We start from the raw sequence: 25,311 nt of genomic DNA, 5'->3' as shown, positions 1-25,311 counted from the left end.
ACCTCCAGTCATTTAAGCCAAAGTCGGGTACAGCTCTAGGATATCAGGTACAGCTCTAGGGGGTCAGGTACAGCTTGAGAATATCAGGGGCCGCTCTAGGATATCTGGTGCAGCTTTAGGATGTCAGGTACAGTTATAATATGTCAGATACAGCTCTAGGATGTCAGATACAGCTCTAAGATATCAGCTACAGCTCTAAGGAGTCAAGTACAGCTGTATGATACATTGTATGGATCTAGGATGTCAGGTACAGCTCTAGGATGTCAGGTACAGCTCTAGGATGTCATGTACAGCTCTAGGATGTCAGCTACAGCTCTAGAGTCAGATACAGCTCTAGGATATCAGGCACATTTCTAGGATATCAGGTGCAGCTCTAGGATGTCAGCTGTAGGCTTTCAGATCATATCATGTCAGCTATAGCTCTAGGATATCAAGTTCAGCTCCAGGATGCCAGCTCGCCAGGAGAGAACTAAACAGCTACCATTTCAGCTAACCATGTTTCTCTCGCAACCCTAACAACTACTTCACCCAACGGTCGTAGAAATTTATTCCTAGAAAGATAATTAGTTGGTTGATTAAGTGGTCGGCTCTCTTACATAGGAGAAAACATACGTTCTAATTTTCTTCTAAGAAGCTGAGGTTTACATGTTTGTTGGCCTGGATCTGTCACGAATGACAATGCTTGGCATAAATATTCATTCGCACCTATGGCGCATTAGTCGCTTCTATCGCAGATCATCCAGGTCTGTATAGTATCATGAAGGTGACCAGCATGGAGTCTTGACCTTCAGTTGTCCCAGAGAGGATTGTCCAGGTGATAGAATTTATGTTGATGTTTTTGAGGTGGCGTTTCATAGTTTCTTTGAGCTTCTTGAGTTTCTTTGTGCCTTCCTCCACACTCCGTGGAGTAGGAGACAAGGGAGTATGTAGTGGCATGTCCAACCTAGCAGAGTCTGAAGAACTTCAACCTGTTTGACAATGGCCCAGAGCCAGTAGTATTGAAGATCTCTCTATTTGTCATTCTTTTTTCCAGGTCTTACCGAGGTTAAAATGGAGGTTAACATACTCTAGGACACTTATATTTCGCTAGTATTTAGTTTCGTGAGTAGCTCACAGAGTAAAATTTCGAAGCAACTTAATTTCGCAGCTCTGATGAGTGCGAAAGTATAGTGATGTGAAAATAAATGCAGTGGAACAAACATAATTAGATTCCTCAGGTTAAGTTGACCGATAAAAAAAATTTTAAATTTGCGACTAGTTTGTAATTGTGAACCGCAGGTAGAATGGTGTGGGCAAGGTCGATAATGCAATTTGATCGCTTGCTGCTATTTGTTTTTTGGACTATCAACAGACCCGTTTTCACTGGGGCGGCTGGCCGGCTGAGCCGCCCCATCTTTTTGGGAATTTTTTACGGTAAGTACAGTCCAACTCGGATAACTCGCCCTAAGATAAAATGTAACATTTCATCTCAAACACAAGGTCAACTCAAATGGATTTGTTTGGTCAGTTTCAACGCAATGATAAATTCCTTCAGATAACTCGACCTCAACATCATTTATTCGAAAAGTTATTTGCCCAACGGCCATGGACGCGGTTTTTATCGCTGTAGAATATCACTTCATTCCAAGCCATAGAGACAAACATCAACTTCTTGTAGTTCTTAGGCATCAATATTATCATCATCAGAGGCAAAATATTTTTGTTAACGACTTTTATAAAGGTTTGCAGAAGAACACCTGCTATCAAACACCCGTTATCAAACACCCGCTTGGCCATGTCCCATCAAAAGCGTAAAAGCCTCCGAATGAACTTAAAATAAAATCCGCAAAATTGATCTTGGTTAAAACGCTCAAAAGAAAAAGATGTCTTTTTTTCTGAGCGTTTTAACTGCGGTCATGTTTTCCCTATTTTAATTTAAAAACGTCTCGGCAGTCACATCACTTAAAACAAAACAAATCTCAAAAAATGACAAGTTATTGAAGAGGTGTCAGTGGTGAATCCAAACCTTTCCAGAGCCATGCTGCTTGTGTAGTACTGCGAGTGTCAGTGTGTCTTTTTTTTTCAACACACGGTGCTCACTGCATTGATTGATGTCCCCAGCAAACGATAACGCTACTAATGCATGTGCATTGACATCAAATTCCTATCATTATAAACCATTCTTAATGGGAAAATAATCATAATTAATTGCAAAATAATAACGTAATAAAATTTTGGCAGTCAAATTATTTTGTTGCTTTATATTTTAACGATGCTATGGTGGTCGTTAAAAACGTTAAAATAAATGTCGTTATAAAATTCCATTCTACTGTATCAACGAACAAAGCTATTTAGTTTCGCTTTTTCGCTAGTTTGTTATGGTAGTTTAGTTTCGCACATGAAACTTTCGCGAGAGGATGGCACCGCGAAAACGCGAAAGTTAGATGCCGCGAATACATAAGTGTCCTAGGGTATAATTGGCATAGTTAGTAGGGATATTGGTTTGATTTTCAGATAATGCACGTTGAAACAACCCAATAAGTTGCCTTTTACATCCACATCTACAGATGAACTTATTTAAACCTGTTATCTCATTTTGCATATCCAATAGTTCCATATCCTTTATACCATCTTGGGGCTGTCAATACAGTGCGCCCACGAACAGGCTACTTGGTTACACATTACTCGTGTATATAGCGTGATGTGATCAGGTTGAGGTGTGTGCCCCCCTTTCTTGAGCAGTTGTATTGTAGCTGATTTAAGCAGTCGTGTTACAGCTAGATCATTTAAATTCTACAGAAGCCTTGGATAAAGGCCTTCTCAAAATACAGAGTAGCAATCTTCTAATATTCTTCGCTAGCATGTTAAATAAGTAAGAATTTTGTTCCAAAAAGAGCATACAAATATTCCTTTCAGCCTGCTGATGTTGGGCAGCGTGTATGTACATGACAAAGCTAGAGAGTAACTGACAGAATTTAACTACCAATAATATCTAGAGCACAGCGACTATCTCATAGTCATCAAATAAAACTACAAACCTGCCAATCAAATGCAGGAAGAAGCTTGTCATAATAAAAGCTCCAAAGATTGCCCCCCAAAGTGTTTCTTGAAAGGGCTCCATGAATTTAAAAAGCTTGATCTTTTCTTCTGGCGCTCTTGTGTATAGTATGCTTATACCTGTCGGGTAGAGCATTATAGAACTGTTAGTTTGACGTTGTTCTTTCGCGAGAATTCCTTCGAGAGTAACAATCTATATATATAAACCTCAGCGCTTGTTTGCCTTTTGTTGGTCTGTCAATTTGTGTATCTAGCTTTAGCAACAAAGTTTTAGGAATGAAAAATCTGCTGTGCACTGCATTTGAACTTTAAACTTCCAGTTCTGCAGACAGGCATTCATCAATACACTGCACTGTCCAACTGGCTATACTATAGAATAAATTGTGCATATACTTATTACAAATGCTAATCTTTCATGGCTTCACTCTAAATATTTCAACTAGCATGATTCTAGAATCATTGGCTAGAAGAAAAATGCTTTAACTCACATGGGCAACAAGACTATTGCAATCAGTATAAATCTGTAGTAGGCACTACAGCCAGTACAGTATGAATTACATAGCAATAACCACAGTACACAGAAATAAACACAGTACAGAGAAATCAACACACTCCTTTAAAAGTCAGAATGGTAGATGTTGTGTGTTGATTAAAATTAAATTTTCTGTGCAAATACTTTTTTATTACCCATGCAACCCCGGGTGTTCAGCTAGTCTATCTATGTATAAAAATCTCAGTGTTTGTCTTTTTGTTATGCCGGGTGTCCAGTTATAGCAATTAAAATCTAGCAACAAAAATTCACACAGCTCTGCATTTGATCTCGACACCTCCAAATTTAGAGGCGGCTAACCTAACCAGTAAGCTTCACGGAATACAATGGATTCATTGGTCAAATAGTCATTACATTGGTTAAGATATTCACCGCGCTTGCTTGGGGTTAATAACTAGCACTGCTGATCGTTACGAGTAATGCTTGTTAAGCTGGCCAAAACGCGAGTATTGTTTTAATAAAGATTTTGGTAGAGAGTTTTTCAGGTATGTTCCTCAAATTCATTGGGGCATTCTATTACCTATGCAACGCCAGGCATTCAGCTAGTATATGTAGATATTAATATTGATGTTGGTCTGTTCGTGTATTCAGTTATAGCAATAAAGTTTTGATAATGACGAATCCACTTCGTATTGCATTTCAACTTGGAACCTTCAGTTCTACAGACACTCATGTATCCAATACACCGCGCTGTCGAACTGGCTATACTATGAAATAAATTAGGTACATACTTATTACACATGTCAATCTTTCATGGCTTCATGCTTAGCAGTGCAGCTAGCGTTATGCAGATAGCTCCAACAAGACTAATGCAATCAGTATAGAGCTATGATAGTAAGCACTGCAGCGGTGCAGTATGAATTACACAGAAATAAACACAGTACAGTACACAGAAATCAACTAAACATATTTATTTAGAAGTTAAAATGGTAAATTTTGTATATTTTTGCATAAAAGTTTTTAATTAAAGGACAGAATGAGAACATTGTTGTCATTCCCCGTAGCAAGGGGATTGCTGCACAACAATGTTTATTCGCGCTACTAGTTTCAGTGGTTAGTAGCTAGTTCTTCCTTTTATTTACTGCCAACTACAAAACATTTCCTCACGGCTGTTGTAATCACACATACCTAGGTTTATGTACTCGAGGGTAAAGTCAATGACTTCACTTCTCTCAACATTAACTGTAATGGGTGACAATCCAATGTCATACTCCTACAACACACAACAAGGCATGCTGGAAAGAGTTGATTTGAATCCCACTGGGGAAATTATTTTTTAGTACTTGAGCCTTGCAGTCAAAGAAAAAGAATTCAATCTACGTGTAACAATGCCAGATAAACTAATCGCTTTATGTTTTTTCCAAACTTACTACGAACTAGCTCGCTGGATGGAAAGGGCAAGGAGGTAAGAGGAGGGATGACCTTAAGCTATTGATACTTTCAACGTAGCAAGAAGTTTGTTGTGCACTATATATCGACAAAAAGTAATTTTCAAAATTTATTCAACAAATTTGTTACACCTTTTTAATGAAAACTGCGCCTCTCTTTTTGTTGAGAGAGGTAAATCTAAAGATTATTACCCTCGTCATTAGCCCTCCCACAATTCCTGTCCATGAACCATCATCATTCATTTCACTGCCTTTAGTCACCTCGACAAAGTGATATGCTGCAATTTCTAAATCCTCCGCTATCTTTTTCATCAAGTCGATGCTGAACCCAGAGTATCTCTCATTGGCTAGAAAAGATAAAATGGAAAATACATAGAGCTCACTCAGCAATACTGGAAATCTCATGACATGCACTGCCTATCTTATGTCATGCACTGGCTATATCATGGCATGCACTACCTATCTTATGTCACGTGCTGCCTATCTTATGACATGCATTACCTATCTTATGACATGTGCTGCCTATCTTATGACATGCACTACCAATCTTATGGCACGCACTGCCTATCTTATGACATGTGCTGCCTATCTTATGGCATGCACTACTTATCATATGACATGTGCTGCCTATCTTATGACATGCATTACCTATCTTATGACATGTGCTGCCTATCTTATGACAAGCACTACCAATCTTATGGCACGCACTGCCTATCTTATGACATGTGCTGCCTATCTTATGGCATGCACTACTTATCATATGACATGTGCTGCCTATCTTATGACATGCACTACCAATCTTATGACATGTACTACCTATCTGATGTCATGTGCTGCCTATCTCATGGCATGCACTACCTATCTTATGACATGTGCTACTATCTTATGACATGCACTACCTATCTCATGGCATGCACTACTTATCTTATGACATGCACTACCTATCTTATGACATGCACTACTTATGTCATGGCATGCACTACCCATATCAGGACATGCACTGCCTATCTCATGGCATGCACTACCTATCTTATGACACGCACTGCCTATCTTATGACATGTGCTGCCTATTTTATAACATGACAGGCACTGCTTATCTTATGACATGTGCTGCCTATCTTATGATACACAATACCTATCTTATGACATATACTGCCTATCTTATGACGTGTAATACATATTTTATAACATGTACCGCTTAGCTAATATAATCTACTCATAGGGAACTTTAGGGTGAAACTTACAATATTCTGGAATGTACTTTCCATCATCTGTGAATCTTTTAATATAAACAGCAGGATGTTCCTGTAATCAAGACAGGTATGTGAAACAAACAGGCATAAAACAGGAAGTCACTGAACCATTTCAGAGATGTTATAAGAATACTTAAGGTGCACCCGCGCTGGTAGAGCTCCAAAAGGTAAGTTATCAAGTCATCATTGTGAAGACACTTGATATCGATTAATGCAACAGAAAGAGTTCTTGTAACTGCATAAATAACAACACAAGTAACGATAACAGTGATAATCGTTCTGATGATATTCAGCATCTCTAACAGTATGGCTTTTGCTCCCCTACATATATTACTTACTCAGCTAATCAGGAGCAGGTTGTAACAACATTAACAGTTACAATATTTTTAGACACCATGTGAGACCATTTCTAGACACTAGGTGAGGCCATTCTAGACACTAGGTGAGACCATGCTAGACATTAGGTGAGACCATTGTAGACACTAGGTGAGACCATTCTATACACTAAGTGAGACCATTCTAGACACTAGGTGAGACCATTCTAGACACTAGGTGAGACCATTCTAGACGCTCGCTAGGTAAGACCATTCTAGACACCATGTGAGACCATTTCTAGACACTAGGTGAGACCATTCTAGACGCTCGCGAGGTAAGACCATTCTAGACACTAAGTGAGACCATTCTAGACACTAAGTGAGACCATTTTAGGCACTAGGTGAGACCATTCTAGACAATAGGTGAGACCCTTCAGTCTTGTGATTAGTAAGATTGTAATAATAAAGATGATGCAATAATAGTAATAATAAAAATAGTGATAGTAAAAATAATGATACCAAAAGTGTCTAAAGACACGAATAAAATAAAAGGTGGAGATTTCATGGAATATGACTTGAATATGCCGACTGACCATAGTGTACAACTATTGGAAGACATGGAGCTAGATCATACATGACAGCTGGATATAGCAGTGAAAGAGCCAAAAGAGTGGACAATCAAGAGAAAAACTGAAAAAAATACTAAAAGATGGTTGAAACATTGAGGGAAATGAGGAAACCGTAGCAATAGCTGCTCATATCGTGGTAGAAACATTAGTTGCTGCTCAATCTTGAAAAGGACCAAAGGAACTTCAACAAGCAGGCAAAACTCCTAGGTTAGATTCTCTGACAAAATACTCAAAAACGTTTATGGCAGTTCAGCTTGACAGATTACCATGTGTTCTATCAATAAAACGTATTAAATATTTGCTAACTTTGTTGAGAGAACAGAACCATATGATAATAAAATCCTTTTAAGACTCACCTCCTTTACAGCGATAGTAAAATTTATTCTTTTAAATTCCTCTCTGACATCTTTCTTGAATTTATCAAACTTTTTTGTGATAACTAGCCGATCTTCATTATTCCAATGTCCAACCTGTTACAGATCAAACATTGAAAGACATGCATAACTTTTGATCTTCTACCTCACTTTTATAACTACACTGTGATTGAATAACCTAATATAAGATAATAATAATGAATTTGTGCAGTGCCCACCTTAGTAAGTCAACCAGTAGGTTTGGACTATGTACCGTATATATGTATATAAACATATATATATTTATAGATTTTGTGTTCGTGTATAAATATGTGTTTATCTGCCTCATGTGCGCATTAAAGTGTGCAATCCACTCGCACAGGAATTGAACTCGAGACCTGCAGTCCTGCAGGCAGGTGAGCTAACCACTACACCACAAGGCTTACTTGCAATGCAATGGAATAATTGTGCACCTTATTACACCTGCTAATCTTTGATGGCAATTGATTGAAATGCCTACGCTTCATGTTTGAACCAATATACTAAAAGAAAAATTTTACTAGAAGAAAAATATCTGCCCAAACTCCCCAAAGTGCTACAAATATATATATACATGTATATATATATATATATATATATTAACTAAAAGCAAGTGCAAAAGCATATAAAAAGAGAACTCTACACTAAAAACCTAAAAGATTATTAGTGGAGTATGAAATATTTGAAAAATTATTGCGAAAAAAGTAAACTTTTAGTATTTGCGTTACAAATTTGTTTCGTGCGAAGCACTCCTCAGACGCAATTGTACTAAAATGAAAAGCTTTACCGACATTCGGTAAAGCTTTTCATTTTAGTACAATTGCGTCTGAGGAGTGCTTCGCACGAAACAAATTTGTAACGCAAATACTAAAAGTTTACTTTTTTCGCAATAATTTTTCAAATATATATATATATATATATGTAGCACAGTATATGCTCCCTCACTTCGGTTTGGTTGAGCACTCTGTGAGAGGTGCGGCACTATTAGCCTTTGTGCAAAGCTCATCACTTTTGTGATTTGAGCACTGTAGTGCCAGCACATTGACTTTCTTAAAGTCTGTGAGGCAACCTAGTTGTTTCATGGCAGGAAGTCAACTCTCATTGGTAATGGGATTTGTGTCCCTTGCCAAAGCTCTGAGCTGCACTGATGAGGCTTCAATAGCCGAAACAGTACTGTCTGTAGCATGAGTATATGCTCCCTCACTTCGGTTTGGTTGAGCACTCTGTGAGAGGTGCGGCACTATTAGCCTTTGTGCAAAGCTCATCACTTTTGTGATTTGAGCACTCTAGTGCCGGCATATTGACTTTCTTAAAGTCTGTGAGGCAACCTAGTTGTTTCATGGCAGGAAGTCAACTCTCATTGGTAATGGGATTTGTGTCCCTTGCCAAAGCTCTGAGCCGCACTGATGAGGCTTCAATAGCTGAAACAGTACTGTCTGTAGCATGAGTATATATATATATATATATATATATACTAATATATACTATATATACTTTTAGTATATATATATACTAATATATACTATATATACTTTTAGTATATATATATATACTAATATATACTATATATACTTTTAGTATATATATATATATATATGTATATATATATACTATATGTGCTACCTGACGTTGCCCGTGTATTCAAATCAGCTTATAAACAATGAGAGGTAATGAGAGTTGCCTGCCTTTTGCTATTAGCCTGACACATTGCCAATGGATAATTTGAGTAAGCTTACTAATAAGAGCTACCAGCTTCTCGTGACGTTACGTCATCACCATGTGTAGTAACGGAAAGCTGTTGCGTACTTGCTCCCATGCACCGACATATATCGCCTAAGAATCTATCAGGCTTGTGTGGATGAATTAGTAAAGTGTCGGACTGGTGAACAGGAAGGTCGGAGATTAAATATTTTGCGATGCGGATTCCTTATTCTAAGATTTTAATAGCTATAGCCGGAACGACACACCAACATTGAGAAATATATACATGTGTATATAACATAAACTTAACAAAATTTATAGCACACACAGGAATAAACAACCACTTTTGTTTAAATTTTAGATAGTAAATAAGTGTAGATTTTCTGTGCAAAACTCTTTTTTAATACCTGTCTGGTATTCAGGTAGTGTATATATATACTAGGTGAATGTCCAGCGTTGTACGGGTAATAAAAAGGTTTTTGCTCAAAAAATTCATTTTTAATCAACAGATGCAACACAAAACACACTTTTTGATTATTTATGGCTTTTGCTGACACACCTTTCGAACTTTTCCATTTGTGTCAAACTCTAACAATTGCATGGTGAAAGATCTACGAACTCCATCTGGGTCCAGCTTTATTTGCCCAGTCACCTCATGATCTCTCCGCCAACTGACGTTTTTCTGGAAGAACATATTGAGGTAAATGCAAATGACGGATGCTGAAGAGAAGGTCAAAAAGACAATTTGTACAATTGCTTTTTTCCTATAAAAAATATTTGAAAAATAACTATAACGATGACACGTTAAGTAGCACCTGCACACGCTGCCAAAGGAGAATTGAATAGCAAGCCCTTGGCCCCTCTTTCACAAATGATACTTGGCAACAGTAATCAAGGCCGATCTATATAATGGCGTTATAACAGGTTATGAAGCGAATCTTTAGTAAAGTGTGCAAACAAAGACCAGCTTGTTTGTCAATAGATTATTTTTTAGGAATGTTATGCGAGTGTGAGCATGTATGTATCAGTGTGTTCTTGTAAAGGCATGCAATAGCAGATATACATAAGTACATAATCCACAGAATGTGTGGGGGGATAACTGCTTCTCTAATAATTTTATGTAGTGTTGATACTTATTAGACTAACAAAACCGCTGGTTTTTTACTGGGCTAGCTCTTTTATGGCAGCATCTTTTATGATAGCAATTACGTTGGACTGAAACATTGGCTGTGCAAGCCTATGCAGCTTCAGTTGAAATAAGCAGCGCAATTGATAAAAGCTAGAAAACGGCTGACCATGTGAGGGGCTTCTAGCTTTCTGTCTGGATGAGCTTATGACTAAGCGAAAACATAGAGGAAAGCATGTTGGCCTGTCTGTCTGTCTGTCTGTCTGTGAAGCAACAAGCTGTTTAATTTGGGTATTCATGTATACACTGTATTTCCATCCTTTGAATGAGTTCGGAGTTGCTTCCACTCCAAATCATGGTAATGGCACAATCTGAACACGTTTGACGCCATATCGCTTCGCTAGATTTGTGCAGAGGCATTCGCTGTGAGAGTACTTCATTCTTCTAGAAACACTCACAGCTGATGGATCTGAGTCAAGAACACTCAGCTAAGCTCTCGTCAGTGGTGGTAAAAAAGTTTCAGCTTACAACCACGCAGGTCTCTGCGACAAAAAATTCTATCGCTATGCACTACTGTTTCTGCTTGAATTTTTGTCTTACGTACGTCTGTCTGTCATCCTCGTGCGAGGATGACAAGATAATTACTTTTCAGTGCAACTAGTTAACTAGGCATTAATTGGAAAGTGACCGTGACCCGAAAGTGAGTCTATTTTGACAAGCTGTGTTTTTAGGGGTACATCGCGAATCTTGGCAAGATCTATAGTGCAGTTATGAATTGATGAAATATTAGGGTGCGAATTCATCAACAGCGTGCAACTTCGAACCCATTTGAAGCATGGATGTGCAGTGACAGTCATTAGTCGTTGAACAGATGAAATGAAAATGACTTGCACATAAGGAGGGAAAACATTCCTATATCTATAGTTAAACTCTGTAAATTATATAAACAATAATTTCTAGAAAATTTATGGCTAACCTCTGGGGGGTTTTCCAAAGCAACCATGACTTCTGGTGAAAGCTGAAATGTATTGAAAAAGCATATAAAAGTGCAAGATACATCAAGTTGGCACCAACTTTTTAAACTCAGCAATCACCGTACTGAACTTTGGCATTTATTGACATGAAGGCGCTAAATTGTTTCTGTGTCAATAGCATGATACTAGGTGCTTACCGTAAGGTTTCCGTAAAGAGATCTACCGTGGCTCCACGGCTGAGGCTGCCCTGCTCCATTGCAACTTACTCTTTCAGTAGGATAACTTTGTGATGGATCTTGGCCGAGTTGGTCGTTCAGCAGAAGGGACACATAGTAAACACTGTCATATATGAGAGCATTCTTTGTCTACAATAGTGAATGCCAGATATAAAAACAACATAGCCATTGTTTGACAGAGAAGCTCAACTTTTTATCAGTCAAATAGTCACTCAGGTTTAGCAACAGTTTTATATTTCAATATACTTGGCTCATGATCTGCAAGAAATCATCTCCTGATGAATGCCTTGTCCACATAAGCTTCAGGTTCTTAAAGCTTTCACTCTCAAAGTCAATCAGAGAAAATGCGGTGACATTTACTGTTCCTGTCGCTTCTGGTCCAATCGCATCAGCATAAGCGCATAAATCCTTTAAAAAGATGCAATTTATATATATTATATCAGCACAAGTATGATGTAATTAGGGTTATACACAACAAGGTTATCAGTTAGCTCAGTGGTTAAAAAATGATCAGTGATGCAACATTAGAACGTGTAATCACGTATACCTATAGCTATAATAGTCTAGCAGCCGCATTTAATTACAAAGTGTGCATAGAGTTATAGTGTAGCTAAACCTGGGTGAAGCGCTACGCTCGGTCGACAAGCGGATCATGCTTCCATAGGACGCTATAGTAGAGCCATGGTTGTGTGATGCCTTTTGGAAAGCTCTATAGCATACACAAACACGACGCGGTTGGTCGCCAAGGTCGTTTCAAGGTCGTTTCCATGGCACAAAGATGGCACATCGCACAAGGGCTTTTCTTCTAAACAGTGGCACTGGATCATGAAAAACATGAGGGCGATACGTCTGTTTCCATGAGTGCATTGCAGTGCTCATGAGGGGATGAGTCGTTACGGTATCATTGTAGGGAAGTTTGGAGTTTCTGAGTATCCATGAGTGCATTGCAGGGCTCATGAGGGGATGAGTCGTTACGGTATCATTATAGGGAAGTTTGGAGTTTCTGAGTATCCATGAGTGCATTGCAGGGCTCATGAGGGGATGAGTCGTTACGGTATCATTGTAGGGAAGTTTGGAGTTTCTGAGTATCCATGAGTGCATTGCAGGGCTCATGAGGGGATGAGTCGTTACGGTATCATTATAGGGAAGTTTGGAGTTTCTGAGTATCCATGAGTGCATTGCAGCGCTCATGAGGGGATGAGTCATTACGGTATCATTGTAGGGAAACTTAGTAAATATGGAACTAACAAGACTGGAACTTTTACCTATATCCTAACCTTTACACCACCAAAGTACCTATCAACTCTAATTAATAACTGTTATTGTTATTATTATAGTAATAACAAATGTTAGTCATTATTTAACAATTACCAGATTATATTAATTAATCAGAATTATAATTAGTTATAGTTTACATTTATTACACAACAGAGGGTAGAGAATGGCCCAGCAGTTACTGTACCATTGTTGTAAAATGATAGTGGTAGTATCCGGAAAGAAGACCGGCATCCGAGGCAGCTCTAGTGAAAGAAACGCAGTCGTCTGCCAAAAGATCTACTATAACATTCTTATAGAGAGTGTAAGTCTTGATGGCTGCCACAGCCTCTTCATTGTTCTTAATTGTTCTCACCATCACATCCCGTCTGCCTTTGTTTCCACTTTCCAATACGCGTGTAAGGACAGATAAATAACCTGCATGTGACAACACAACTGTGAACATATAGCTAATAGTCATATAAAATCCGACTAATGGAAAATTTAATAAGCTAGCCTTTTATTTGCTTATTAAAGTCACGGAAATCTATGGCAGGTAAAAACAAAGTGTACGGTGAACACCATTTCACTCCATCTACTTTTACACAACACAACGTAGTCAGCTGACCTCTAGACTGATGCATCATAAGATAGAAATGTAAGCCTGTGCGTACACATACAGGTGAAATGTGAGGCTAAACTTAAGCTTGACTTTGTGGATTTGAAAAGCTAAGACCTTAGAACCTTACTGACTCTATGTTAATGGATTTATCTACTCCTGTTAAGGTATTGCAATAGCTATATACCCTTGACCTCATTCTGTACCGTTGTTTTAACCTTGCCCCTTTTTCTAAGTCTTGAACAAATAAACTCAGTGTAATTATGAGTAGAGGAAATGACTTAGTCTATTAGTACATCAAATTGAACCATTAATTATCAAGTTATCACATCATTGCTCCTATACTTGCTACTTGACAACACAAAGTATACTCCACATCACAACATGTCTCACACATAGCAGCACCATCATTTTATATAATAAAATGTTCTTATAGTTCACCTGTTGGTTTGTTCGTAGAAGTGATGATCATTATTTGTAGCCAATCGAATTTGGAGACCAAATCATCATAAACCTGCCTCATCGTCAGCAGGTCAGGCCAGAGACTGAGGCTAAAGTTTCTCAAGCTTTGACCTCTGTGGCTCTTCAAAACTGACAAGTCGGGAAGCATCTAAAATGATTACAAATAGATCGGATAAGTGGCATGTCGTAGAATGGAAGGTGGTTTCTGTGTTAACAGTTTGTGTCATTATTACTAGTATGTTAACAGTTTGTGTTATTACTATTACTTAGAGCTATGCTACCTGATATGAACAGTTATGATCAGCGTCTAAATGTCCTTAACGATGAAGAGCTAAATGTCTTTTTAGATATTCGCTGTTTAAAGTACTCAAATCGTATCTCCGATCTGCCTGACTATTCGTTACATCCCCTCATCCCTCTTTCCGATCTGCCTGATTGTCCATTACATTTCTACTTCTCTAAAATAACCTCTACACCTTATACCAGACACCATGCCTGTTTACATTATAAAACTGAGTTATGCAGAAAGAGCTTTTTTCAAGACACATAATTCAGTTTACTACTTCTTGTTTTTGTCTCCGGATCTAATTTACTGTAAATGACGTTAGTCAGTGTAAGTATAGTTAATATCTATCTTATGATTACTGAAACACTAGCAGTTCTGTGCGCAGCGAGTGACAGATCATCGTGTGTAATCAGTATGTCTACAATTATTCCGCGATGCCGCAAGGTGGTCCAGTGGCAGATCGTTAGTGCGCTTGGTTGAAAATCTGGAAATCCAAGTTCGTTTCACAGGCAATGTAATCGTTTTTCCTAAAGCTTTTTGCACAGCTTCAGACAAACGGAAGGACAGACAGACGCAGCTTCTATTATAGTAAATATTAGTTTTATAAAAGCGCCAAAACTAGTCTATCAAACTTTTACACACATTTTATACACTTCTTACATTTAGCAGTTGTCTACTCCTAGTACAGTTCAGCTACAGCTAATCAAACCTTCTATTTATCATGACAAATTATTCAACTTTAGTAACTACAAGTCATCTAAAGACTATTTCACAGCTAGATGTAAACATAACAGAACATGACCTGAGTATAGGAGTTGCCCACCTCTATATGTGGAATTTCGAAAAATGTGCTGAAGGACTTTACGTAGTCTGAGGAGAATTGATCAGATGGCCCAAATATTGCTGCCACTCCTTGCCTTGAGCTAGCTACTGAGCACACTGCAATCAAATCAAGCAGCTTAATACAGAGTTGCAAGCGTACAGCATAATGTGAGTTGTACAAATCATTTCAAATAATTTTAAGCAGAGCATAACTTCTTGTTTGATCCCACGATACTGCGACTTTATTTTTTAGATATTAGTTATATTAGATGTACATGATTATAATTTCTCTTGGTATTGTTAGGACAGCTTTATGTAAGAATAGTTAACTATTAATCTGGTTTACTTTTATTCCACTTTACAAATGTGTTATACTTGTTATAGTTGTGTACGTACTTATTAGAGAAGTGCCAGTACTAACTCTAATATGTCTCTAACGGTATTTGGTAGTTGTCTACTAGCTGGAATTCTCATTGACTGCTTTTCTTACAATAATAGACGCGGAGGAGATAAAGCTAGCACAACAACCAGGAGAGAATAACTATAGAATAAAGAGTGTTGGTCTGAGCAATCAACTCTAAATTATGATTTAGATGCCGCAAATAATATTACCTCAATTTATTTTATACACATTCTCTTATAGCAAATTGTTCTACTCTGGCCCACTCAAAAAATCCTACATAATCCAGTTTATATTGGATTAGAAAGATGAAAACAATTTTTAAATAAAATAAAATTAATTCAGTGATGCTATTTTTCAACTACAGTAGTTTTCTATATTTTACTAGCTCAATGTTCACTGTAATTGTATTTAACATTTTGAAATTTAACTTTTTTTTGTCTATTTGGACAAATCTACCATGACCTCTGGAAAAGCTGAAAATAAAAAACTAGTTTATACTTCTGTAACAAGTTAACAACCCAATCAATCTGGTAGAATGAATTAAAACACAATGTATGGCCGACTATTTAACACTCATATGTTTTTAGCTAGGCAAAGAACTGACTTCAAAGAATCATCGCTGATTTGAGACAGCCAGGAGATGCTTTTGCATGCATTACATCATTCAAATATGGCAGTCATGAGGGAATCAGATGAAAACATATGATATAGCGAGCAGATAATCAGAGAAAAGAAAGAGAAACATGCGATATAGAGTTGGTTCCCAGCGCAGAGTTTTAGAAATAAACAAAAGCACTCACCTTGCTTGGAGGTATCAAACGCGTCCGTAATATCGCGAGTAACCAGTGCTATGTCTTCCGACACGTGGAAATCTACGTTCGTGTCAACAGAACTACGTGCAAATTCGAACACTTTCCTTTCGACATCGATGTGATCATTGGTGTTTAGAAGAACTCCTGCATAGTAAGCAGAGAATCCATGTGAAACAGTTTAACACACCGAAACCAACATTATAGGAGTAACTAATTGTTGACAGTATGTAAAACCCTTTGTATTCGATTGTCAAATGATAGAGATGGGTGAAGCTGGGAAGGAACTTACTGGAAAAGTTGTAGATAATCTACACCGCGTGTGCTCATAACATTAACTTCATGTTAGGACGACATATTTGGTTACATAGCAGTCTTTAGCTCACTACCACTCAGTTGCTATATAATCTCAATTCTGATCAGTATACCTTTTAAATTTACCAACTTTTATTGGTAAATCTGCAAAGAATTTTATTACCCGGGTGTTGCCCGGGTAATACAAGCCCGCACAGAAAATTTATTTTATTTATCAGATAACAACAGTTACCATTCTAACTTTCAAACTTCATATCATGAGAAATGGTCAAGCGCGTGGATTGGAAGATTGGGGTTTTAATCACCGTGAATTCAAATACAGCAAGCAGCAAGCTTCTAATCCAAGATTTTGATAGCTATAGCTGGACATACACAAACACAGACACACACACAAACTTTGAAAAATATATATATAGATATGCTGGCAGTCCAGGGCAATATGAGAGATCACCATGTGTAATATTATGTACACAATTATTCATAGATGTGGCAAGGGGCTGGACTGGTGCGAATGGTAGCACGTTTGGCTGGTAATTCCAATATCCTGGTTTGATCCGGGATAATGGTCCAGTCAAGAAAATGGGCAAGCCTAGGAAAGTTCTACAATACCAATGCCCTAAAGAGCCGGACAGCACCACTGCCTTAGAAGCGTTCTCACCAGTCAGGAAAATCAGACGTGACCCCCAAATCGCGCCAATAAAGAATCCAAAGCTAAATTATTCCCACTGTTCTAGCATAACTGGCCGGAAAAGCACTAAATAATTTAAGATTGTGTGTCATGCAATAAGAGTACATTGAGAAATTTATTGTTTTTCTCTTCAATCTATATATATAATATATATATAAATCTCAGTGTTTGTTTATTGTTTTGTTTATTTGTTTTGTTTAGTCTCAGTATGGGCTTTCCTATAGTAAAGATTTTACTAGCTTACGTTACTAGCTTGCAGGAAAATTAATCAAATTCATTGAGCAATTATTTTATTACTTGTGCAACCTCGAGAATTCAACTAGTAGTCTTATATAGCATAGTTCTTTTTACACAGATAACTAGATAACATTAATAATTCAGCTCATTAAATGGCCATGCTCGCCCTGTTTTAAACATAGTTTTTGAGTGAACACAATTTTCTTTACTTTTCCCATCTCATCCATATCTACATGTACATGTACGATTTAAAATGTATTGATTTGTTGCTTTGAGAAACGCAGATGAGTTTGCTGGTTTTTAGCAGTGATCTTTAGATGCCATTTTGTCATTGAATAACTTATAAATAATTTATTGTAGACAGAGTATCAGGCCTTTTAACCAGAGCCAAAACCTGAATGAATTATTTTCCTTCATCTGAATTATTTAAGCCGAACCAGCTGCTAGCAATATGATTACATGAATTAGAATCTATAACACTCACCAAATGAAAGGTGCCTATTTTCTTCACCTCTGACCCTTATAGTCCAAAGAAGAAATAATGCAGCGCATGATGACAGTTGCCTCTGCAGCCTCATTGCACACCTGTCTTCCAACCTCGTGCAGTAAAATAAAATTAATTTCTCTCAATTTTAAAGAGGCTGAGATGTAATTTAATCGCCGAAGTGTGCTTTAACTTGACCCTTGAAGTGATGCTGACAGCGGTCAAGATGATAAGGAGTTACAGTGGCAGCGTGGGCATCAAAGCAGACAGCATTACATAGCATTATGCTCTGGGATCTACCGAGCGTTTTCTAATTATTAGTCATGAGCTTGTTCCATTTACTGCCTGTCACTAACCAATCCAAACTAAAGCCCACAGGTGATTCGCTGAAAAAAAGCAAACTTGTTCTTCAGAGGTTTACCTCAATGAGCAAAGTCGCCAAGATAGAGATTGTTATAAACTAAGTTCATAACGATGAAACTATCTTCCTTAGCGCCTTGGCAATATGTTTAAGTGGATGCTATGAGATACAGTTACATAGTGTAATGATTTAATCAGCGCATCCCTAGCAGTGTTTATAGCCAAATTATGAGCAAATGCGGACAGACGGACGTATAATAACCGGTTAAGAAACCATCTTTTAATAATCATGACAGCTGATTATGGCCGACAAATAAACGTGAGCTGCTAATTAACTAGGGAAAGAGAAGGCTTTGAACTTGTTTAGCTAGTAGTAGGTGTAAATACTGTACTGGGTGGCTGCACTTTGGCTCCAAACCAATCTTTCAGCTTTTTTTGTATATTTTAAGGTAGACATTGTAGCACTCTATCACCGATGTCAGATAGACAAATGAATAAGGAGATGTTGTAGCACATTTGCAATTATCGAACTTGGAGATGTTTAAACTTAAAAAGGTGGGCATTTAGTTGCGCCAGTAAACGGATACAAAAAGCTGAAGCTGATTTATATCCAGCTTAAAGACTGTATATAAACTATAAAGATTGCAAAAACCCAACTATACTGAACAAGTGATAAACAATACAGTTTGCAAAATGTACTGAAGGTCATAGCCTCAGATTGTGAGATTTGTTCTGTGTAACCATTAAGGCATCGCATCGGGTCCAATAGGAAGTAATAAGCAGAATTTGTGGCTGTTGTAAGTGTCTGAGGGACCAGACTGACGCTTCCACTGGTCACGTGAATGATTCATCAGTGCTAGACCAGTAAGGGCTTGACTGAAAATTATTGAATATTTAAAATAAATTGAAAAATAAAATTTAATTGAGCATCTGAAAATTATGCCTTGAGTAATAGTCAGTTTTTATGGCGGATACCACATTTTTGTTGTTGGTGCTGATGGATTGGAAACCCGTTTCTTGCACAATCGAACTTAGCACAATAATTATAATGAAAGATGAAATGTTTATTTGTTTAAAAAGATGTACTTGCAAGTACCTGACTCTGATTTTATGAAAAATTCTTGAGAGCTTCTAAATTGTATTCAATGCAGTACACCTATTTTTGAGTACATGAAGTAATGTAATGATCAGTGAGGAGCAGTGAATACATTCTCTCTAATCCGTAGAATGTATTCTCAAAGTTTTAAGGACGAGGAGAACGGTTAAGTGGAGAGAGTCATGAAATAATTTGAGAGGAACAAATCTGTTAGAAACAGAGAGGAACCGAAAAAGACACTATTCAGTGACACAATGTGTCACTGACAAGTGTCACAATGTGTCCTCTTACAGACATGTCACGTCTGTAAGAGGAATGATTACTTATCTGTGTACAGAGGTAGATGGCGATTGTTTGAACCTAACATCGATGATAGTATTTATTAAAGTTAGCATTGTGCATGTATATACATGTATATGTCCACGTGCAAACTTAAATATTTGAATGTGTAACTGTATGGTTCTTTTCAACTTCTATAGACTCAATTCAAAATTACCCTAAATTGTATTTGACTGTATAAGGCTGTTATTGGCTTGCAGTAAAACTTGCCTTATAAAAAGCAATAAAAGCCATATCTCATCTAATCATCAACATAATCAGCTAATCTATTTGGGCTTGAGAGTTATTCTTATTCATAATAAGACAATTTGTATTCAAAAACCATTCGAGCTTGACCAATCATAGCGGACCTCTATTTCACGAACTGTGAGTACTACGGTACATTGCACCGTACAGCAGCATGGATGCCACTTTTTAACGCTTAAGATGGCGGGGTGGCGGCCGCATATAATCGTAAAGTAATTACAGCTCTACGAAAAATGTTTTTATGTAACTAGCGTGTCTTATGTCTACATTGTATCTATAACTCGTATTACTGATCTGCGGGATATGGCGCGTAACGTGAGCTTCTGGGAAAACAAAAAACATTCGATCTAACACTTTCCCTCGATGTAACATAGTGCGTGCATTACGTGTATTTACATGTAGGTACACAATGAGAGTTTTTTGTTTGGGCGTTGATATTGTCTAAAATGATTTGTAACAGGTTTGGATAGTTCTACTTTTAAAGTTACTATAACTAGTTTTTAATAATGAATGCTAAAAATAACTTATAGTTATAGCTCTTATACACTTCTCAAAAATAAGATAATAAACCCTAATTAGAATTATGACAAACATACCCATTTACAGCCTACTATCATTGGCCATTAATATGAACTTGTTTCCTATTAATAGCCAAGTGGTAAGTGGAGTTTTACTAGTTTCTAACTACGACGGCACTTCTGTTGTTTCGAGAACCTTTTCAATATTTCATCTTGGTGGAAAAATGTGTATGTGTTTTCCCTAATTTGTGCCCTAAGTTAAATTTAAGTGCACGTATCTATGTGTGCACTCAATTTTTTCGGTGTAACCCTGTCAATTTCATTGGGCCTATATACAGGCCTGCCAACCCAAGAGTGGGGCATTGCGTGAGATTTGGTTGTGGGGCAATTGATGTATCAACAGACCTGCCCACCCAAGAGTGGGGCAATGCGTGAGATTTGGTTTTGGGGCAGTTGATGTATCAATGATAGTATATATAAAGTTGTGGAAATTGGGGCAAAAATCTCACGCATTTCTCACGCATTTTCATTTTTTCTTTGGGGTGATTGCGTGAGTCTCACGCCCAATGCGTGAGAGTTGGCAGGTATGCCTATATAACTCATTAGCTTCTTAACAACACCTACACATTTTTCTCAACAAAACAGATTATCAAGACAAACTATACAACGACTCATCATTTTTAGCTTTGTAATTTAGGTTCAGACAATCTACGACAGACATACGATTTTATAAAATATTTCATGCAAAGAAAGCATATCATCATGGTATAGACTTATCATATTTCAATATGAAATTACAGGCTTAAAAGGGTTGTTGGCTAGGGGAAACTGTGATGACGTCCATAATAAAGTTTACAGCTTTACAAGGTGCCTTAGAGGAAGGACCTCTGGCATACCATCTGCAGGTAACCACAGAATATTGATTTTTATACTATTATTCACAGCTGAATAATAATATAAAATAATTTAATAATAATAATAGTCATAAATATTTTATTTCTGTATGAAGCATTGCTCTTACCTCGCTGTTTTGAAATAGTGATAAAGATGCCTTGTATAAGTGATACATAATGCTTTTTCTAGTATCCATTTAGTAGAAGTTAGGCGCCTCAGTAGCTGTGATATTTGTCACAAAACATTTTAATCCGAGAAGACAATAATTTTATTACTGTGATAACACACTGATTCTTCAAATTTATTATTTACTATTTTTATAATGGTTTTTACGGATATCATTTATTTATGCTTGAATTATTTCTATCTTTGGCGTTTCTGCCAACCTCAATTCTTAAGCTAGCAAGTTTTTACGATTTGTGCACCAGACGATTTGAATATAAAATATTGGAGCTTGGTTTAGCAGTTCGTTTTTGTTACATTCCTTAGCCAAAATAGAATGTTAATATTTTCCAACTTGCTATTTTAATAAGAGAAGTGCAGTTGATTTTAAGTAATTCCTGAGTGTCAACATTTATTTTTTAATTCTGCTTAGAATGTCAGACATGAATATTCTGCAGCATAATACTGACTTTGCTGTAACTGACTTTGCTGTAACTGACTTTGATATATCGTTGAAGGTTTCAGTAGTACCCTAGGACACTTATATTTCGCTAGTATTTAGTTTCGTGAGTAACTCACAGAGTAAAATTTCGAAGCAACTTAATTTCGCAGCTCTGATGAGTGCGAAAATATAGTGATGTGAAAATAAATGCAGTGGAACAAACATAATTAGATTCCTCAGGTTCAGTTCACCGATAAAAAAAAAATTCAATTTGCGACTAGTTTGTAATTGTGAACCGCAGGTAGAATGGTGTGGGCAAGGTTGATAATGCAATTTGATCGCTTGCTGCCATTTGTTTCTTGGACTGTCAACAGGCCCGTTTTCACTGGGGCAGCTGGTCAGCTGAGCCACCCCAACTTTTTGGGAATTTTTTACGGTAAGTACAGTCCAACTCGGATAACTCGCCCTCAGATAAAATGTAACATTTCATCTCAAACACAAGGTTAACTCAAACGGATTTGTTTGGTCAGTTTCAACGCAATGATAAATTCCTTCTGATAACTCGACCTCAACATCATTTATTCGAAAAGTTATTTGCCCAACGGCCATGGACACGGTTTTTATCGCTGTAGAATATCACTTCATTCCAAGCCATAGAGACAAACATCAACTTCTAGTAGTTCTTAGGCATCATTATTATCATCATCAGAGGCAAAATATTTTTGTTAACGACTTTTATAAAGGTTTGCAGATGATTAAGTTTTATCAAACACCTGCTTGGCCATGTCCCATCAAAAGCGTAAAAGCCTCCGAATGAACTTAAAATAAAATCCGCAAAATTAATCTTTGTTAAAACGCTCAAAAGAAAAATATGTCCTTTTTCTGAGCGTTTTAACTGCGATCATGTTTTGCCTATTTTAATTTTAAAATGTCTCGTCAGTCACATCACCTAAAACAAAACAAATCTCAAAAAATTACAAGTTATTGAAGAGGTGTCAGTGGTGAATCCAAACCTTTCCAGAGCCATGCTGCTTCTGTAGTACTGCGAGTGTCAGTGTGTCTTATTTTCTTTCAACACACGGTGCTCACTGCATTGATTGATGTCCCCAGCAAACGATAACGCTACTAATGCATGTGCATTGACATCAAATTTCTATCATTACAAATCATTCTTAATGGGAAAATAATCATAATTAATTGCAAAATGATAACGTAATAAATTTTGACAGTCAAACTATTTTGTTGGTTTATATTTTAACGATGCTATAGTGGTCATTAAAAACGTTAAAATAAATGTCGTTATAAAATTCCATTCTACAGTATTGATGAACAAAGCTATTTAGTTTCGCTTTTTCGCTCGTTTGTTATGATAGTTTAGTTTCGCACATGAAACTTTCGCGAGAGGATGACACCGCGAAAACGTGAAAGTTAGATGCCGCGAATACATAAGTGTCCTAGGGTAGTTGACAGCTATGAGAATGAAAAAGTTGATTTAATGAACTATGTTTACTTCGGTAAATTTGCTGCCATATTTATATGGATTTTTGCTTAATGTAATACTTGATCAGATTCTCATTTGTAATTATCCAGTAACACAGACAGACTCAATTGGGCCAAGTATGGCATGAATAATCTTTAATGTATTAGTAATTATTTGTGTATTACCGCCAGCTAACTGAATAACATATTTCATGCACACCATGCAGATGTAACAGGTAGTCAGTCTGCATTGCTGAGTCGCTATCTCCATCCATTATAGACTCAAAATTCACCAACTGAAGCAGTAAGAAAAGTAGAAGTTGTCTTCTTTCATTCGTCTTGAAGCAGTGATCTGAAATTATTAGCTGCCATAAATTGACTCTGCATTGAGAAAGTCATGATGGTTGGTTGATAGCTATCTGAAGAAATAGTTTAATAGGAGAGTCCATACTTGCCTCTAATATAGAAACAAAACATCATCTGTCAAACTTTTTCATGTTGTTGGTGGTCTTCAAGCTGTACTCTTTGTATATGGCTAGTCCTCTTAACCAGTGATCTCGGCTAGAGTGTGTTGCAATATGTGTGCACTTTGATGCTTTCAATGTTTTTGTTTTGCATTGAATGAGAGGAAGCTTGATGTGGAGAAAGTAAAGCTTGTTGTACGAGAAATGCTTGAGTAACTCTATTTTAGATTGATGACTTCAGCATTCTTCTAGACTGCGGGTGGGATGAGGATTTTACATTAGGTCGCCTCGACCCCATACTCAAGTAGGTAGTTTCACTAGTTTACACTAGCGCAGATTTTAATAATTCAATTGACATCCTTCGAGTAGAAACCAACAGAGTTTAGCTAGGCCCTAGTGAATAAAACCATTTGACCAACTTGCCTGCCAGTGGTTAGCAGCTAGCAGAGAGTAGACCTACAGGTGAGTTAGTGAGGTGGTAGCTGAGTGCTATGCTGCTATGTCAGTGAGAGATTCCCACACCACAAACTCAATTTACATTGCACTTGTCTCCTGATGTGGCTACAAAGATGCTCCAATTACAGTCAAACATGGATAACTCGTCCACGGATAGCTCGAACACATGGTTAATTCGAACATTTCCTTTGGTCCGTTCCCACGTAATGATAAATTGCTATAGATAACTCGAACTCAACACTGTTAATTCGAACTGTTTTTTTGCCCAACAGCTACCGAAACGGTTGTTTTCGCTTTAGAAAATCACTTTATTCAAAGCCATAGAGGTAAACTTCATCTTTTCGTAATTCATAAGCGTCGTTATTACCACCATCGGCAAAATATTTTTGTCATTGACTTTTCTAAACGCATTTTGTTATGTATGTGCGTGGCGAAAATCTTTGAGTGCGTGACTCGGCTAGCCCGTGATGAATAGTTTTCCGACGTTGATTCCGTGTTGAATCAACGTCGGAATGTTGAATAGTTAAAACGTCTTAAAAAATGTTGTAATTAAACGTATACGTTGTCTGAGCTACAAAAAACTATTCATCGTTTGACCTAAACAAAGAATACGTGTGTACATTCAATAAGTATCTATTAAAAAAGCGTGAGTGATATAGAATGTACCGTAAAACCTCGTAAAACTTCTAATTGAACTGCCTCGGAGTGTTGCTCTTAACGAATCCCAGGTAAAGTAAGGTAATCTGCATAAACTTCAAGAAAAAACGGCAAAATTGATCGTGGGTAAAACCCCAAAAGAAAAAAATGTCTTTTCTTTTGAGCATTTCAACAACGATCAAGTTTTGCCAATGTCAATCTGAAAAACGTCCTGGCAATA

At 37.2% G+C, this 25,311-nt stretch overlaps 2 protein-coding genes across 2 annotated transcripts in view; one reads left to right on the top strand and one right to left on the bottom strand.

Moving 5' to 3' along the window:
• Nucleotides 1–735: 735 nt before the first annotated feature.
• LOC137405310 (glutamate receptor ionotropic, kainate 2-like) lies at nt 736–16,346 on the bottom strand. Its single transcript, XM_068091536.1, has 13 exons — nt 16,246–16,346; nt 15,044–15,159; nt 13,914–14,082; nt 13,062–13,291; nt 11,846–12,007; nt 11,561–11,728; nt 11,366–11,407; nt 9,823–9,945; nt 7,527–7,640; nt 6,219–6,279; nt 5,167–5,321; nt 4,715–4,799; nt 736–953 (listed from the first exon to the last, which is right to left on the bottom strand). Exons 3-13 carry the CDS (start codon nt 14,080–14,082, stop codon nt 736–738), a joined length of 1,527 nt encoding a protein of 508 aa, XP_067947637.1. The 5' UTR covers nt 15,044–15,159; nt 16,246–16,346.
• Nucleotides 16,347–20,317: 3,971 nt separating this feature from the next.
• Nucleotides 20,318–25,311, top strand: part of LOC137405371 (cleavage and polyadenylation specificity factor subunit 2-like) — a 61,627-nt gene continuing 56,633 nt past the window's right edge. Inside the window, exons 1-3 of the mRNA XM_068091604.1 lie at nt 20,318–20,417; nt 21,338–21,442; nt 24,206–24,282. Coding sequence (XP_067947705.1) covers nt 21,371–21,442; nt 24,206–24,282 — 149 coding nt within the window. The 5' untranslated portion in view covers nt 20,318–20,417; nt 21,338–21,370. The remainder of the gene's footprint in view (nt 20,418–21,337; nt 21,443–24,205; nt 24,283–25,311) is intronic.

This window comes from Watersipora subatra, chromosome 9, assembly GCF_963576615.1.
Source record: "Watersipora subatra chromosome 9, tzWatSuba1.1, whole genome shotgun sequence".
NCBI lineage: Eukaryota > Metazoa > Bryozoa > Gymnolaemata > Cheilostomatida > Watersiporidae > Watersipora > Watersipora subatra.
This window is presented reverse-complemented; position numbering and strand designations above follow the sequence as displayed.

Coding starts and splice junctions, on each gene's coding strand:
- LOC137405310 (XM_068091536.1), bottom strand. CDS start 14,082: ATGCTTCCCGACTTGTCAGTTTTGAAGAGCCACAGAGGTCAAAGCTTG. Junction 11,729..11,845: donor TCTTGCAGATCATGAGCCAA/GTATATTGAAAT, acceptor TCACTATTGTAG/ACAAAGAATGCTCTCATATA. Junction 7,641..9,822: donor CAAATGGAAAAGTTCGAAAG/GTGTGTCAGCAA, acceptor GATCTGTAACAG/GTTGGACATTGGAATAATGA.